This window comes from Coloeus monedula (genome assembly GCF_965178545.1).
Source record: "Coloeus monedula genome assembly, chromosome: 6".
In the NCBI taxonomy this organism is placed as follows: Eukaryota; Metazoa; Chordata; class Aves; order Passeriformes; family Corvidae; genus Coloeus; species Coloeus monedula.
In genome coordinates, this window is record NC_138786.1 from 14,894,722 (window position 1) to 14,912,814 (window position 18,093).

General features: G+C 39.6%; 1 protein-coding gene across 1 annotated transcript in view; it reads right to left on the bottom strand.

Moving 5' to 3' along the window:
- USH1C (USH1 protein network component harmonin) overlaps positions 1–14,806 on the bottom strand; it is a gene marked incomplete at both ends in the record, with an annotated part of 43,537 nt that extends 28,731 nt beyond the window's left edge. The window contains 8 exons of the mRNA XM_082283443.1: positions 1,294–1,397; positions 2,194–2,251; positions 2,958–2,982; positions 3,080–3,188; positions 8,534–8,672; positions 9,161–9,304; positions 11,310–11,377; positions 14,729–14,806. Of these exons, the coding sequence (XP_082139569.1) occupies positions 1,294–1,397; positions 2,194–2,251; positions 2,958–2,982; positions 3,080–3,188; positions 8,534–8,672; positions 9,161–9,304; positions 11,310–11,377; positions 14,729–14,806 (725 nt within the window). The remainder of the gene's footprint in view (positions 1–1,293; positions 1,398–2,193; positions 2,252–2,957; positions 2,983–3,079; positions 3,189–8,533; positions 8,673–9,160; positions 9,305–11,309; positions 11,378–14,728) is intronic.
- Positions 14,807–18,093: the final 3,287 nt, after the last annotated feature.

An 18,093-nucleotide genomic window follows, 5' to 3' on the forward strand; every position in this document is an offset into this window, starting at 1 on the left:
TTTGGCTGAGATAGGTTTAGAAGTTGCAAAAAATATGCTTAGCAAGATAGGTAAGTTTAAGCTTAATAATGGAATATTGTTTGTTCTTATATAAGGTATAACAACCGAGTATTGTGTACAACAGATGTATGTGTGCTGCTGTAGATTAGTTAAAACAGTTGTCTGTAACTTTGAGAAGCACGCTAATTGGCTAAGAAGCTTTTAAGAATGCTCTGTAACCAGGAAGTCTTTGGATGTCTGGGACAGTGTGAGCTTTGTGCCATCTCTGTCTCAACTCTGTATGTGAGACTGATAATGGAATAAAATAATATGAGGCTCCTGGAATGCCTGTCCAGGCTCCCCATCCCATTTGTCGATGAAAACGCCGGCACTTCTGTATTTCACCTTATATGCTGAAACTCATATGTATGCTGACCTACACTGTCTAAAGGACCAGGACTAATGAGATTCAAAAGCAAGAAAGTAACACAACGAAGAATTACCAATTGTTCACTGAACTTCAAGATACTGTATGTATAAAACAGTGTTATTTTCTTAGGATTATTTGATAGAAGCAAAAAGGATGTTTCATCCAGAGGCCAACATCTAGCTCAGGAACTTTAAGCTGCCATCTAAGCTGGGCCCAAACACAAAAACAACTTTTAGTCATGCTGAGCCACTCCTCCAGGTTTGTAAAATAATTAAAAAAAAATCTTTACATCCTCCAGATTACAGGAGAGAAAAATCCTAATAATTTCAACTCTATACTTCTATAGAAGAAATCCTACAACATCCCTTCTACTCCAAAACCTCTGTAAGTATTGCAAGGACAGGAGTCCAAGAATCCCAGAATCATTATTCTAAAATCTCTTCCAAATTCAACATTAATTTTAGGAACTGGATGGTGGTTTAGTTCTGAAAAGGGTCAGAGAAAGCACTCTAGGGGCAGGGAGTGAACCTGACAGTGGATAGTGCTGGAATTTGCCACATCACTGAGCAGAATTTTTAAGTATTTAAAAATGTAAAAGCATTTAAAAGATCCAATTCCATCGGAACTTGTACTAAGGCACTTTCAGTCTGCTCTTATTCTTAAATTTAGAAGATTTTTCCTTTATAACTGAACTTTTAACACAGGTACTTATACTTTGCCTAAAACTATGTAGTATGTGCCACAGATATTCTGCTGTTGCAGTTTGCCTTCCTGATCCAGCATGGATCTTTATTTTCCTGACATCTTATCAAAGGAGGATGGAAATAACTGCCTTGAGTGTCTCATTTGAAAAACAGTGACATTAAATAAAAAATGTGACCCACCTGCATCCCATGCCTTTTGTACCAATCAAGCTAATGAAGACTTTCTTCTCTTTATTGTCTCTCCCTCCAGAAGAAGCAAGCCCAGCAACACTGCCCTTTCCTTCCTGCAGAGGGAAGAAACAATGCTGCAGATGTTAATTCTGTCTTGAATTCGTATCAAGACAACTATAAAATTTCATGTAGCCAGGATGAATACCAGCCAGCATCAAGATAAGATTCAAGGTCCTATTCAAGGTCCTATTCAAGGCTCCAAGGTCCTATCCTGCTGGAAATGAGTGTGAAGTAGGGTTATTTCAGTGGAGCTGCATGGCTGAAGTGAAAGACTGAACTTACCTATTCGGAGAAGATTATTTCAATAGTCAAACTTTGTCTTCAGAAAAGGTTGAAGGAAAATTAGAGGAAAGTGATATGCCAAAATAATCATTTAGATGTTCCCTGACAAAAGGGCTGGAGAAATACATGATAAGGCTCACTATTTAACTAAGTCTTTCTTCCTGAAAGCAAAAGAACAGTAATTGTGGTATTTCTTTTCACTTCTGCAACCCTTAGAAGTGACTTGCATTCAAAGTTGTAATTCCTCCACTACTATGCCTAAAATAGGCCAAATAATCTGATAAAGGTTTATGCAGTAGAACTACAGCCTGGGAAGTTAATAAGCTCAAGCAAAATGAAGTACCAATTAATGAGCAAAAGTAATTTCATTTGTGTCCTGCCCTTTCCTTACCTAATAGCTCTACCATCATTTCATATCACAAAAGATGTTTCTCACAGAATACTTTCAACAAGATACTGCATTATAGTAATGCATACAATAGCTTCTCTAAAAAGGTCAGAGGAGAAAGTGTTTCAGAGCCATTACAGATTCCCCAGAAGACATTTAACAAAATATTGACCTCTTACCCCAGAGTCTGACACAAATTGATCCACATATTGCCATTTAAGGGGTTCATCTGCTGAGCTGAAAGGAAAAAGATAATTTAAAATAATAGGACAAAATAAATGTCAGTGTATTCCAGCAGCTACTTTGGAATGCGGCCTTCTATTCTGCATCCACAACTTTCTCTGGATACCATTCACATCTGGTTTATTTTCCAGGAATTTAAGCAGAACATCAAACAAGTGTACAATTATTTGGGCTACTAAGGGTTGAATATAAAATTGATAAAGCCCTCTCAAGTGAAACCATTTTAGGAGACTCTAAGAGAGACTGTAGAACTAACCATAACCACTCGAACATCTTACGCAAATATCTATGCAGAACAACACCTCCTGTCATTAACATTTCTCAAACATTCTGCTTAAAGATTCAGCTTTTCAACAAACATTGGAAGAGAAAAACAATTTAAAATTTTTCTAAACTCTTAGGCCATCATCAAATGCTACATACACAGAGAAATAGTGGAGCCCTCCATCAAACTAGGTGCATTGATAATTAAATTTTGAGGAGATGCTCATGACAAATGAGGAAACAGAAATTGGTTCATTTAAGTAGGCAACCGGTATAAAATCAGATTCGTCAAGCAAGACATCTGCCTGTTCATTAAAAAGGATGAGACATTTTAATCAGCATTCACACATTTTCATAATTAAAAACTGACTCTTTTGATAAAAGAGGCTGTGTGAAAATGAATAATCTAACTTGTTTTCAAATGAAAAGCCATTACCTTTTCACAGGTATCATGCCAATATCTGAAAAAAAAAAATTTTTTTTGTTAAGTTTCTACAGACCACCAGCAATCTATCAATAGCAATCTTTGTGATAGAGGTGATTTTTTGTGTTACTTACACCTAACTTTTATGGACACGATTTTCTTTGTACGAATGAGGTTTATGACTTCTTCATGTGTGCATGACGAAATGGAATATCCATTGATGCGCACTATCTCATCTCCAACCTCACAAATGGAAGGGAGAAGAAAAAATAATTGTGAGTTAACATTTTAAAACGTTTTTAGAATCAGATACAATCTGGCAGTAATTTGATGCAAAGGTTAGATATTCGTGAATACTTTCTGAATTACAGGTAATGTCCAGATCAGACTTACCTGTATTTGTTTTAAATTAATACCAAACACCAAAAGAGCAAATTAATGGCCAAATAACAATTTTATAAATACTTTCTACTATAGATCATATTTGTACTCCACAGATCACCTTAAACAGAAGACCCTGTGTTTTAATTCAAATAACTTTGGAATTGTTTTCTTCTTTTATACTTCAGCATAAGTATTATGCTTTTAAAGTTTGCTTTTACCATATGTTTTCTGAAATACATTCTTAACTATTTTTGATGCATAAAAACTAAACTTGGTCTTTTTATCTTGCCTGATTCTGGATTCAGAAAATGCATTATTTTAATGGACTTTACCCCTTTGTCTTTTTTTGGGGACTATGTAATCCAATGGCAGCACCCCAAGGACAATCCCTGGCAATGTTCAATTTACTAGCGTAGAGCAGACAGAGTGATTTCAGCCGCCACTATAAAATGTCAAATCTTATTTATCAGAATACAATCAAAAAGTTTCCCTTCCTCTAATATAAATCCAAATTTGATATGCTATGATGACTGGAGTAGAAATTTCCAAATTTCTGTGAACTCTGCCTAATGATCCTCTTATCCAGGCAGGCTGAAAAGGAATCAGTGATTTAATACACTGCCCACTTCATTTAGGGCAGTGCCTTATTATCTGCTCACGATTACACTGAAAAATGCCAGGTCCTGGCTAAAGCACCACAAGCAAAGACTTGTACTTGACATGAACCATGTGACATGGCTGTATGAAAATTAGTTCTTGATTTCTTCCATTATCAAAACAGATCCACCCATTGCACAATAAGATATACAAATGATTACCAGGAAATTACCTTAAAAAAAAACATCAACAGTATCATCTTATACCTCTGATCTCCACAAGGACAAAGCCAAATACTTTGGCTTTACTTCTCTCCAGTAGCATTTCCTCTGAAGTACTGTGAATATTTGTTATGTAAAATGTATTTGATGACACTTTTCTCATTAACATCAGCAGCAAGGGATTTTTTTCTTACTTGATGAAACTTTGTGTGCGTCCTCACAAATGTGTCTGGTTTCACAGCAGCATTACCCCTAGTTATGATTACTTCAAATGTTGCATTTAAAGACTCAAGTGTCAAGCTCCCAAATATCACTTTAGGCTTAAGTTTTCCATGCTGGTATCTGCGTGAAGCTGATTTCCCGTTTCAGCAAAGCTAAAGCAACTATTTTTATTGAACAGAATTTGAATTTGGGTGGAATGCGTTATCATGCTCGTTATAAAAAAAACAAACCTACAATTACTTTGTTGAGAGGCTCTGTGCTTTCATTTTATATGAGAGGAGTGAGTGGAACTGGAAGTAGGAATTCCTCAATATAGCCTGTGTTCTAGAGGCTGTAACACACACAGAGACACAACACTGGGTGACAGGACATTGGGCATGCTGTCACCTTCTGCCTTTTTTCTTATGCACTAATGACCACTGAATCTTCCTACTGTGATCTGTCCAATTGAAAAAAAAAAAACAAAACAAAAAACAAACACAAACAAAACCCCCCAAACCCCAGCAATGTATCTTGTTTATTTCTTTCACAAGCTTTTCTAGTTCTTCTGGGAAGTGTCTCATGCTCTGCAATACTACACAAAACATTAACAACATGTCCACTCTACCAGCTCCTGTGCCACCCTTTTCACTGAAGCGGAACATTTCTGTCTGACACAGCACAGCATGAGAAGGCTACAAAAGCCAAGAAAACTGTCCTGCAGAACGGGACACACCCGCAGAGGCAAAACAGGACTGTGGTCCCTAGCCTCTGACCAGTGGGACATCCGCTCCCTCTGCTGGGCATCCAAAAAAATCTCATCCAGGGCAACAGCCTGCACTCCTAAGAGCCTGACAGTTTTTGTTCATGCCAGTTGGATTTTTTAAATAATCTTTAATAAGAGCAGAAATAGGTCAGTAATGAAGGATTTTGAACATACAACCTGTGGTAAAACTACAGAATCAGACAAGAAAAGCACATGGGGTCTGCAGTTTAGAATTACACCCCTGATAGCTCCTGCTGTCACTCATTTAACCAACTTGTTCCAAAGATTCAAAACCACATCCATCCACCCAATCCCTTTTCTGTTGATTTTACATATGTGATGGTGGTGGGGGGGTTTGTTTGAGTTTTGTTTTGTTCAAGATACTCCCTTTACTCACATCTTCCACATCATGCAGGCTGTAACAGACCATGGAGCCTGGGTTTGCACAAACCCAACCCTTTAAAGGGGTCACCTATCATTCTGTTACTGACTCCAAAGCCTTAATGCACAGAAGCCCCCAGTTTTAGGGCTGCAAATGGCAGTGCCATCATGGGGCTTCTTTTCAGCAGAACTCATGTTGTTCTGAGGATGTCAGCATTCACTGAGTCAAATCTGTTCTCATCTCCCCAAGAGGCACTTAGAAAATTATAAATGCACGCAAGAGCATTTTATTTTTCCCTCCAGTAAGGGAATGAGCTTTTCCTGTACAGATATTTTCAACAATCCTCTTAACTAGACTGTCATCTAATTTCTGAAACTCAATGCTCTTTACTCAACCTAACAACATTTATATTGCTGATAGACAATGACTGAGGGGGCTTTACAAATAACCCAATCTAGGTTGACCTACAGGAGATGTATAGGCATACAGCAAACTGCTTCTCTTTAGGATACTTGAACAGCTTTTCCTGAATAAAGGTGTCTCATACTGGGGTAATTAATAGCTGTTTTCATGTATTTTGTTACTTTTGTACTGGTATCACTGCATACCAACCTAATGAATCAGAGCTGTAGAGATAAAAGTCTGTGGGACTGAGTAGAGTAGAACAGTAACAATTATTTTGGTATTATATCACAGTTTCCCCTTTCCCTATCGAACAGGGAGATGACAGACTTTTTAGAAAAAAGATGCAAACCTAACTTTTCTCAAGTAAAATGCCTATTATTTGTAACTTTTAACATGAGAAATATAATATTTAGTGCTTCTAGGAAATTGAAGGGGTTCATATAATAACATCAACTGTTTCAAATTTCCCATTTTGTGTACTTCTTCCACTTTCATCATTCACACCAATCGCTTTGTATTCAGCAGGATCCTCACACACAAGTATCAAAAAGCAGTGGGGGGGGAGGTGGGGAAGATGGAGTCCATTTCTTAATGGAAGGACAAAACACTTGTGCCTTTTAGAGAAACTGTAGTCAAAAAAGGGTCAAAACTACAAGTGCCACAGAGAACCTTCATTATTATTTGGTCATTTTAATGTGACTTGGAAAGTACTTCAAGGAGAAATCATGCAATCTGGACTGGAAATTTTAAAAGCAGCAGGATGTAAAACTGATGTACAATAGAAAATCATTATACCTTTCTCAGACAGCATTTTTGGGATAGAAAATGCGTAGAGATTTTGTTAAATAAAGCAGGTGGGTGAAATTTCAGAAGCAGTTGGCTTTACTGTGAGACAGCAATTTAGAACAATGGGCTGCCTGTCAGGTCTTGTTATTCAGTGAGGTTCAAAAAGTGCCTAGTGCCACCTATTATTCAGGCACTTTAGGCTGAGCTTTAACACCACCTATCAAAAAACAGAAGCCAGGCAGTCACAGGAGCTGCAAAGCACCTTCTGCCCATATTAATTCATAAAATCTAACCCTAACAAAATCACAATCAAACATACTTCCCCCTTACTGTACCTACTCTGCCTGCTAAACACTAACCGTGTTCTGAGTTGCAATAAAGTTTGCACACTCCAGCCCAAAGATCCTTCACAATCCCACTCACTGACACCAACATGTACCACGATGACCTCAGTCACAGAAAGCCGTGGGGCCTTTTTGTCTACTGAGAAACTAGGAAAACTGGCATCCTTATAGGAGCACAACAGCTGAATGTAACTCCTTATCCAATGATCATGTGAAAATGTTAGTCTGAAACAAGCAGAGCTGCAACAGCGCATTAAGATCTATGTACTAGCATGCCAGTTTAAGCTCTTTATTGATCAGCATCATTAGTGCTTTCCAGTATTTTCCAGATGTTACAAAAGCCATATAAGTGACTGGTCTTGGTCTTTTTCTCAAGTTTCTAGCAGTGGAGGAAGGAAGCAGATGGAATCTCTCCACAGAGCTAACCACAGCCCAGGAGCAACTCCCTTGTGTACACTTCCCATTCTTGCTGTGTAATGTAGAAGATGAGGTACATGAACTTTCGTAGTGCAAACTCTGAGAAGGTTTTAATCTGAGAGAGTTGTGGGATGATACTGAAGCATACCTACAAAACATGCTAGCCTAATTAAACACTGCAATGAATCTTGCCAGTCTAACGTATTTTGAACTAGTATTAAACATAATCCTTAGCCATCAATACTTTCAGCAAATATTCAGGCTTGACAAATTAAAAGTAGAAAGGCATATTAGCCTTTCCACTCAGAAACTCAGACCTTTAATACACCTTATCAGATTCAAAGTCTGAAAGAAAGATGCAGACATTTGCCACAGCAATTTCTCACTTCACTTCTCACTAAGCACATGCCACAACACCACATCCAAAAAGAAACCAAACACCCAAAACTTCATTAATGCAAATTGCACAAGTATTGCAGTATTTCTACATAATTATTTTTGCCAACCTTATTGGCAAGTTCATGTATCTAAAATTCAATACAGGAAGTGCAATTCTATGCAGTACAGAGAACATTAGGAATAGTTAAAAATACGTTCTTTCTTCCATTGCATAAAGCAAACCCCCCACAATTTATACATGAAGTTCAAGTAAGCATTTAATTGCACATATTATATCAGTGCAAGGTGGAATTAACACTTTCAGTATTTATATGATCTGTTCTACATTTAATCAGAACTTGGCAACTTAAAACACTCTTCTACTAGAAGATCTAGAGATCTTTATTTCCATCTGCTTACATATAACCGCTGCTACTCATGAAGTATAAACATTCCAGAAAAATCTTTAACCTTCAAAAATTAGCATATCCCAAACAAGAAAAAAAAAAGGTTTACATATCACTAAAAACAACAAAATGAACAGTTTTAATTACTTGATTCACAACTGGTATAACAGTATTTACCACAGCATTGACATATCTTAGGAATTCTACTAGAAGAGACAAAGAGCACCTTAGCAAAAGCAATTTCTAAATGTTGAAGAACAACCCTCAGCACCTAACAGTACATGAATATAATTTTCTTACCTGAAGTCCAGCATTGTCTGCCTGTCCTCCTTTAACTAACTGGGAGATGAAGAGGCCACAGCTGAATTCCACTCCACCTCTTACACTTAATCCAAGGCCTTCAGGATTCAAACGATCCAATCTCACCTCTTTCAGCTTTCTGCAAAAATGGAAACAATTGAGTGTTCAGCTGCATAGCACCTTCTCTCAACAACGTTTCACATGAAAGTTAGACATTATTTTTCTCTGATACAACTTAGGCATTTAAAAAAAGCAAGTTGACTGAAGTTTGGATGGATGTGTGTTAACTAAAGCCATCAAGTTTATTCATATGAAAAGACATTTGCAATCACTGAACTGCTCTTAGAAGGTTAGAGCTATGAGAGTTTTTTTTTAATTATTAAATGCAGGAAAAATGAGGAAAGATTGTTTTTGACTCCTTAACCCTGCTTTTACTAGATTAAACTACTTGGCAAACAATTTAAGGCATCTGTACTTCTACGAAATACAGCAAAAGCAAAATAACTATGCCCAGCTCTACAAAATGAACACTATTTTACTCTGAATTTACCTGGATACTCAGTATTTCCTGCTTGTATTTAAGTTAGCTGCCTTTTTTTTTTTTGTTGCTGTTCTGCACTCTCTTACCGTGAGCGTTTGGGTGTAAGCTGATCATATTCCACCTGGTGTTTTAATGGGATGAGTGGGCGGATAGCATCGAACAGAGGCAACCTGCTTGGTTCATTAATCACCAGTTTTAGGTCCCCCACAAGCACTGGGAGATTCATAGACCTGCAAAAACACAGCGACAAAACAAGCACAGGTAATCAACACATCAGGAAAAAGCTTCGTTTGATAAGTTGTTGTGTATGTGGCTTCAATGTTTGCGTGTTCTTTCAAGCTACCAAAAAAGATATTTATGCAGATACTGGTTTGACAAAAGCAAAATAGCCTCTGAGAAAGCAAACCTTCTGTAAAAAAAGAATACTTGCTTCAAAACATGTGACATCTTCTATATATTCACTTCATCCTTTATGGACATGCACATCATGTTTATAGATGACATCTCCAATTTCATTTTTGGAGTACCCACAAGATTTTATGGAAATGTTTGAAAATAACTGTCCTGATTAGACATACTTGCCTAACTAGATTGTTTTTCCTTACTAGTTAGGAATCCTTGCACATAAATCTAGGCTACAAGCTCCTTCCTCTCCTGAACTTAGAGGACTGAAAAATTGCTTCAATCCAGGAAATAAAAAATCATCACAATATTCAGCAGCTAGAGCAAAGACTTTGTTTAAGTTTCAATTTTTGTTCAAAATCAGACTTGAAGGGTGATCAACTACTTAACAAAACCTACAGAAGTTAAACTGCTGTAAACATCTCTTTCATGAGAGCTAAGCAAAGTGGTCTCCTTGAAACTGTCAGCATGGAGATAGTTACAGGTTCCAAAATACACTTTGTTGTACAGCTGCAGGAGTGGAGGAACAGCTAAGGTTCATTGGATCTACTCCTATAAAATATCCAGTTAAACTTACTCTGTATTATTTGCTGTTCCCTTTCTTTTAATTTACATTTCCTGGCATGCAACTTCTCTGAGGCATGGGCAGCGAAAATATGGATCAGAAATACCTATATGGGATTAGAGGTCAAATACTTCTGGAAATGCTATTCACAGTGAAGCAGACATTAAGTGTTAGCTCCAACAGCAACTGCACATATTTTTGCCCTGGGATATTTCACAATGTATTCCCAGGAAGTGATATGTGATCAGTACAGGTTCACAGAGATACTGAAAATCTTGCCCAAGACACCGCAGTTTTAGAAATTGAAGAAAAGTTGCCATATGCATTGTTAATTTTGTAACTGCAAGAACATTTTAAATAATTCAGATCTACTGAACCAAGTGGCTTTCCAAACAACAGTCTTTATGAATGGAAAAGCAATTAGACAGACCTGAGTGAAACTGAATCAGATAGGCAGCTGAATACCCCCATAACTCCAGCTCAGCGCAAACATCAGGTGGCAACGTCTACATTTCACTCAGCTGAGATGCTTTAATTACGATATTAATGGAGACAATGTCTATCAGAGCCACTTGTCTATGATTAGTGGAAAATACATTCTCATCTTCTTTGAAAAACAATGGTTTAGAGGCTGGTGTCATTCTCAGTGATACAAGTCTGAGGCAACTGTGGTAGAAATCAGTTCAGCAAAAGGACTGGTAATAGGCCTATCACCTTACCAATTTTTTACCATCACTTTGTAATAAGCCAGAGTCATTAAACATGCCAAACAGATTACAAGACTAAATTTTGCCAGTTTTCTGAAAAACAGTTGCAAAATTGTTATCTGAAAAGTTAGCAAAAATTCTTTGAAAAGTGATGTCAGTGAAAACCTTTGTGCATGTGACATTAATAATACTAATCCAATAAGCATTATTTGGAAATGTTAAGGAATTTTATTAATGCTCTCTTCCTGTTTCCCAAGAACAGTTCTATCATGCAGGAGCTTCCCCACACATACCCCCAAATATGAATCCACCAAATGCTTTTACAAAGCTGCCAAGTCATAAAACCAAAGTAACTGTATAAGTGATTACAGACATGCTCCTTCTTTGCCTGCAGGTTATGCTGTGAAACCAAAAGATTTCATTAAACGGGACAAAACCCTCTTATTACAACTACATTCCTAGTAGCATATAGAAAGACTACTTAAAATTCTGAATATAAATTTTTCAAATTTAAAAATATTAGTAAAATTCTACACGAACATCTATAAAACTAGACCTTACTGGTGGTACATCCGCAGCACATCATAAAGGTAATCCTTCTCCGCTTCATTGTCAATTAATAGATTGACCTGAAAACCCAAAGACATTATCATTAATCTCTGACTTAGTAGCCACAAATGCTGGACATAAGAGACTTTCACAGATTCTTAAGCCATAGAGCAAAGATTTCATCAAGGAAAAAAGAATTTTTTTAAGATAAACATGTTTTTGCAACAAAGCATTACCTCAAAACGTCACACTTACAACGAGACTTCCTAAAATTAGTATTACAAATCATTAGAAGAGGTGGTGAATACTGATATATTCTGTGTGCTAGCTCTCCCCTCAGTATTAGTATTATTACAACAATATCATATTTGTCTTACCTGATAATCACTGTACTGTTGAATGAATGTCTTCAGAAACCTTTTTGGCCACTCATTAATGTAGCACATGCTGTCACAGATAAAGCCACCACACTGAGATATAATCTATGTCCTGTCGTCCAAACCACCGATTTCAGGAGCTCACTTATAGCATTATGCAAACTGCTACACCTCTGCTCCTCTTTGCTCCAGCTCTTAACTGATAGAACTTGCTAGTTATTCTTTCCTCCCCCACTAATAGTACCTTTACCTAAACCAGTGTCATATTACTATGCCTGCTCTTGGATAATTACAGTAAATTAAAGCAAAAGAAAACCAAACCGGAATTCTTACATGAGGAGTTCAATTTATATTCAGTGATAGTGAGACCCCCCACTAATCTTACTTGTAGTGAGAGGTCACATCACATTAGTTTTACATCTGGACAAGCCTGATGTTTAGGAAAACAATTTACATCTGACCTAAAGGGTAATATTACTGTGATGTGAAGACTGAGAAGCAATTTGCATATTTAAAGAAAGGCCCTTTCTTTCTAGGTTTGCAATGGTTTGTATTATGTTCTAAACTAAATACATGCTTCATATTCCTTTTGTCCCACTTGGCTCTCAAAAGCCAGCAAGACTTCACATACCAGTGGTTTTCTATTACTTGTACCTTTTGGCTCTCTAAAGCCAGCAAGACTTCGCATACAGGTGGTTTTCTGTTACTTGTCTCCTCTGGAAAAAGACACTTTGAAAACACCTAAAGGCCAGAAAGCTACACGCAGGTCAAGATTGCTTTACAGTAACACCAGTGAGTAAACCAATTTATTCACAGTGAATTTCAAAACACAGAGGATAAAGTCTGACTTGAAAGGAAATAAAATGTTTGCAGTCAAAACTTCACCAACACTGTGCAAGGCTAATTGTAAAGGTAAAACTCAAGATAAAACTAATTCCAGCATCCATTTTTTCACTTCCCTGACAGGTAAAATAGAGAGCTCAATCCCCAGTGCTAGCTAAGATACTGTATGAGCAGTGTCCCACAAAGAACATTACATGTTTAAGTGCATCAACCCTGCATAGCAAAGGGCAAAACCATCATCATCATCTCCTGATGGGGAAAACAAAGAGTAAAAACATTTCATTTTTCTTCCAGTATGCTATCTGGTGGATACATCCCCATTTCCTCTCAGAAAATGGAGGGCCACATCTAAATTCTGCTATTTCTTCTCACAAAACTGTCAGTCTTCCTGTTTGACTTCTGCACTTAGCCTGCACCAGCAACTTCCTTATCCTCTGACAAAACCAAACACCCACACAATTTCTAATATATTCTGAATGCTACAGCTGGGTTCATCATCCTGGGCCACCCCTACTATGGGTCATTCTCCTCCTTCTGCCTTTTATTCCCCCAATTATCACTGCATCATAGCCACCTGCATCTCTTGCCATTTTCCTAATTGTTTAACTCCTCAGGATAGAGTCTTACTGTAGACATTTGATTGGGCTTATCATGAGCTTCTAAAAGCTGACTCTAATTTCTTAAATCCTAAAATATCATGCTCCCCACCATCTTAAAAAAAAAAATTTAAAAACCAGTGGTGACATGGTGTAACTTGGATCACAGAAGTATTTTAGTACCTATTTCTTGAGAAAATGACTGTAGAGTCATGGGATAGGTGATTTTCACACCTTTTAAACCAAGGATATTAAAGAAAACGCATCTGGACACAGCCCTGGACAATTTGCTCTTGGTGGCCCTGAGTATGGGGGGTTGGGACAGACAACCTCCAGGTGCCCCTTCCACACTCAACCCTCTGTGATTATTTAAAGACTCTTCACAGTAGTTGCATCATTTATGATCCTAGAATACAAAGAGTTGCTTATGCTCTATTTCTCACTGCATAGATTGCACTGTTTCTCATAGAAATTAATAAGAACTCATCACAAAATCTGCACCTACATATTAAAAAAAAAAAAAAAAAGAAGTCTGTCAAGAAGTCTACCAAAGTTTATTCAGTGGAATAGAAGCTGTGGGGAGCAAAAAGCACTTTTTGGTGTGGAAGAAGTTCAAATGACAATAATGCACTACGTTAACACTAGCCCAATCTGTCCGGTTTCAAAGAAGAGTATGAAGTCCTATTTAAGCTACACAGATTTCGGAAAACTATTGAAGGAAAGGGAAGAACTGGTCAATATATTTGCATATATTACATACTTTACATTGCTGCTTGATTGATAGGGAAACTGATCACAATTGCTAAGAAAAAATAAACTAAGAAAAAAGAAAATAAAGAAAAGTGGCCATTAACTCAGGAAATTTAGATCCTGTAGCTGAGCATCTTCACCGGTGTGTCACAGAAAAAGTAAGCATCCAAGACTGTGGATGCCACAGAGGCCACTAGAAGCAGGAGGATAGAAAATGAAGAAAGAAAAGACCTGTTTCAATGTCTTCTGACTCAGATAAAGTTGTCACTGATATCTGCATCGCAGCTGTTTGCAGCAACACTGACAATACATCTTACGTTATCAGGGGTGGGGCTTGAATGATTTATGAATTATAGCAGCAATGAAAGGGAGAAGGTTTAAAGTTCAAGACAGTAACCACCCACCTAGAAACCAGACTCTCTGAAACGTTGCACAACCCACTGTCGAGTTATACAGTAATAGGGAGCAAGGCAGAATCAACGGGCTGGATGGCTACAGTCATTACTATGGAATACCCAGGTCCTTAATGTTTTTGAACTCCAGTTTGACATACAGTGGGTTTTTTTTGCAGTCCCTGTAATTCATCCTAACAATCCTTTAGTTAATGTGTTTATCACCAGGTGACAAATACTTCTATAAAACTTCACATTACTTTGCAGAAATTGTGTGTCCTAGCTGACAAAAAAACAAAAAAAAAAACAAAAAAAAAAAAAACCAAAAAAAACCCAAAAAAAATCCGAAACACTACAGAAAACTTTAATCTGAGAGAGTCCTAAACGGCTTGGCAAAAACATCTTTTACACATGCAAACTATTTTCCTTCTCCTTTCCTTAATTAGAGCTTTCTCAGCATTCTTCGCTCATACAATTTCGCGCTCTGCCGAGCACTTATTTAACCGGGTAAACGACGAAAGGACGGTGCCAGGCAGCCGGAGCCGCTCCATGTATCAAGTGCATTTGCACATGAGTGCACACGCACAGTTGCGCCGGGGAATGTTAAGGTGGAGCCGCAGCGGGCCGGGCCCCGGCTGGGCGCTCCAGGGCCGAGCGGGCACCGCCAGCGCCCGGACTCCAGCACCTGCCCTGCGCCTCCCCGAACGGCACCGGCTGCAACGGGGCATTAAACAAAAATAAATTGTACCAAGCCCTGGAAAAGCTCGTGCATTGGGGAACGTTCCTCCTCCCTGCCTCTCTTTCTAAGGGTTTTACACCCATCATCCCCTCCCCGGAGGCTGCCACCCGCGCCATTGGCAGGGCAGTGCAAAGTCCCCGAGCGTCTCCCTTCCTCCGCCGTGGAGGAAGAGAGAGGCAGAGCCGTGACCGGCCAGGGGGGCTGCGCTGCCCCAGCCTCTGCTGCCGGGGAGGCGGCCCCGGCTGTCCCCGCTGCCTCACCTTGTGCCGGAACTCGCGGGCGACGCGGCGCTCCATGGTGCGGGCTGCGGGAGCGGCGCGGGCGCTGCGCGGGTGCGGGCGCTGCGCGGGGCGGCTGCGCGGGCGAGGCCGCGCCCCGGGGCGGTGGGAGGCGCGCCCGCCGCCCCCTCCAGTATTCCCGACAGCGCAGGGGATGAGCGGCTGAGCATCCTGCGACCCCCGGCCTGGGCTGCTTGCGGCCGAAACGGTGGAGAAAGAAAAAGTACATTAAACATCCGTCCGTACACGGCCCCCCGCCCCGCGGTGTGCTACCTGGGCTGATTTTTACTTCTGGTGCTCCTCTAACGGCACAGAGCTCCCATACGAGTTTCTCTCCTGTATTTGTAGGTATACATGCGTGTCACTAACCCCAATAGTTAAGGAAAGCACGAGGATGTGAAATTTAAAGCATACTAACACACGGGTTAAAAACAAAACAAATCTAAGCCCAAACGAGGAGAAAAATTTGCTTCAATAAATTGTTGTATGGCAAATAATCTCAACTTCTTTATTTTTAGGTAAGCAGAGTGAAGCTGATGCATCACTGTCTAAATCTGACTTCCCCCAGCCATTCCCACTAACAAGAGTGTTGTTGCTTACAAATAGAACCTCTGACGTGGCTGCTGTGAGTAACTGCAGAAGAATCAAGCTCGGAGCACCTGAAAAGGAACCTATTTCAGACTAATCTCTTTCATACTACTTTGTCTTGAGCTGGTTCTTCTCCCACTTTCCCTACTGTAGTACAAAATCATAGACTTCTGCAGTCAGGAGGGTGGCAAGTGGAGGACGTGCTAACCCAAGTCTCTTGGTCTCCAAGCAGAATCACCTTTAACCACATAACTCCAGTGAGAGCAGGGTTTGCTTAAGCACAGGTAATTTACCTGCTCCTCCTTCAACAGAGTGGAAACTTATATGAATACATACGAAGGTGTGATTTAAAAAAAAAACCTGATACTGCCAGAAAACCCCCATGATTCTCTTTTATTATTTCTGTGTCATTACAAGGAGATACAAAAAATTCAAAGCACACATTAAAAGCCATATACGTCGCCTTTAAATTTACATATAGATGATAACAGTTATGTTATTGATATCTATCAATCGTTTCTAGAAGGCTTTACAGGACTAGATCTTTTACAAGCTCAAAGTTACATACATTTGAAAGAAAACAATTGGTTTTTATAACACAGATAAACTTCCCAGGAATCAGAAACTCCTCCAAGTAGTAAACAATTGTGCAATTAACTTCACTTGGTGATGTGAAAACTGCTCTGAATCATCATGTAAAGGACACAGTGCAGAAAGGAAGACAAACTTGGTGGGCTGTTAGCCTGCTGTTACATGAATTCTTGTGCTCTGCTGTGCATAAATACAAGGCAAACAAACACACAAAGCTAACTCATGCCCCAAAACTGGAAGCTGGATAATCAGGAAATTTATGAGATGGTTCTGAAGTCTTCATTGCTTCAAATGCACCATATTAAAAGATGGTGCAATTATGACTGATTAGTAGTTTTAGATAATGAAATCTTTCCTAGGAAGAAATCAAATTGCGTCTAAATTAGCCTCAACTCTTCTTTGCTACTTGTGGCATTAACGGAAAATGAATAAAGTGAGCAGCTCATTTAGTAGGCAAAGAAATACATTAAAGTGTGTGTGGTGTAACTTGATTCCTGTTGCTTTTATCTACTTCATCTACTTCCACTAATGTAACCTGGATCAGAGAAAGTGCACCAAAGCCAAGCACATGCTGCACTCAGAGCAGATTGGCTCTGCTATAGGCTGAGGCTAGCACATAATTCTAAAAATCTGTTTGGGGTTGTTTGGAAAAAGCTGTGTCAAAGTTAAAGGATATAATTTATTCCTCACGTTCTTTTCTCTCATGCACATTCTCCCTCCAACACTTACAGGAGGGAACAGAATTCTCAGTGAAAACATCACTAGTTTTCCATCATTTCATTAGAAATGAAACACAAGAAACACAATCCACAGGGACAAATTACAAAGGCAGAAAAGAGATCTTTTTAATGACTTACTGTTAACAGACTTCCCAAAGCAGTCAGAAAAGGCCCCTTTTTATCTGAGACAGTTTCTCACCTGGTATGGGCAGCTTCTGTCATAAGATATGCAAACCTGAAGAATGATGGGGAGAGAGACAGCAGCAGATGGGAAAGGGAAAATAACAGAGGAAAGGTAACAGTGATAGGAGGAGAGAGAAGGGAAGGAACATAATGGAACGAAGCAAATTTAATCATAAGCGGTGAAAAAAAGAAAGAAAAAAGAGGAGGAATAAACATGGAAAAGGCTCCACAGAGAGCTCCAGAGTGTGAATTTATAGTACAACACAAAAAAGTTATCAGAAGATATGGAAACCATCCGTACACGTTAGCTGCATGCTGCATTCAGTGTATGTCTTACTTAAGCGTGTCGTTATTCAAGTCCTGACACCTGTTTCAGTGGGGCCAATGCTCCGTGCTGAGCACGGACAAGATTTGCAGCAGGAGCGGGCGGCTCCGGGCCGCGCTCGGTCCATGCTCATCCCCAGCAGCTGTGGGAGCAGCCCCGGCTCCGCTCGCCTCGGAGTGGACGCTTAGAGCGGCTGTCCCGGCTGCTGCTGCCGACACACCGGCACACGAACAGTCTCCCAAAGCCCCGGAGGGCAGAAAAGTGGAAGTGAACGTGTGGAGGCGGCGAGGTCACAGCACCGGGCACGGCCAGGGAGGGACAGGCGATCGCGGGGGAGCGGCCGGCCGGGCCAGACCCCGCTGCCTGGCGAGGGGCGGTGTCCGGGGTGGGCGCTGAGGAAGGGCCGGGCTCGGGG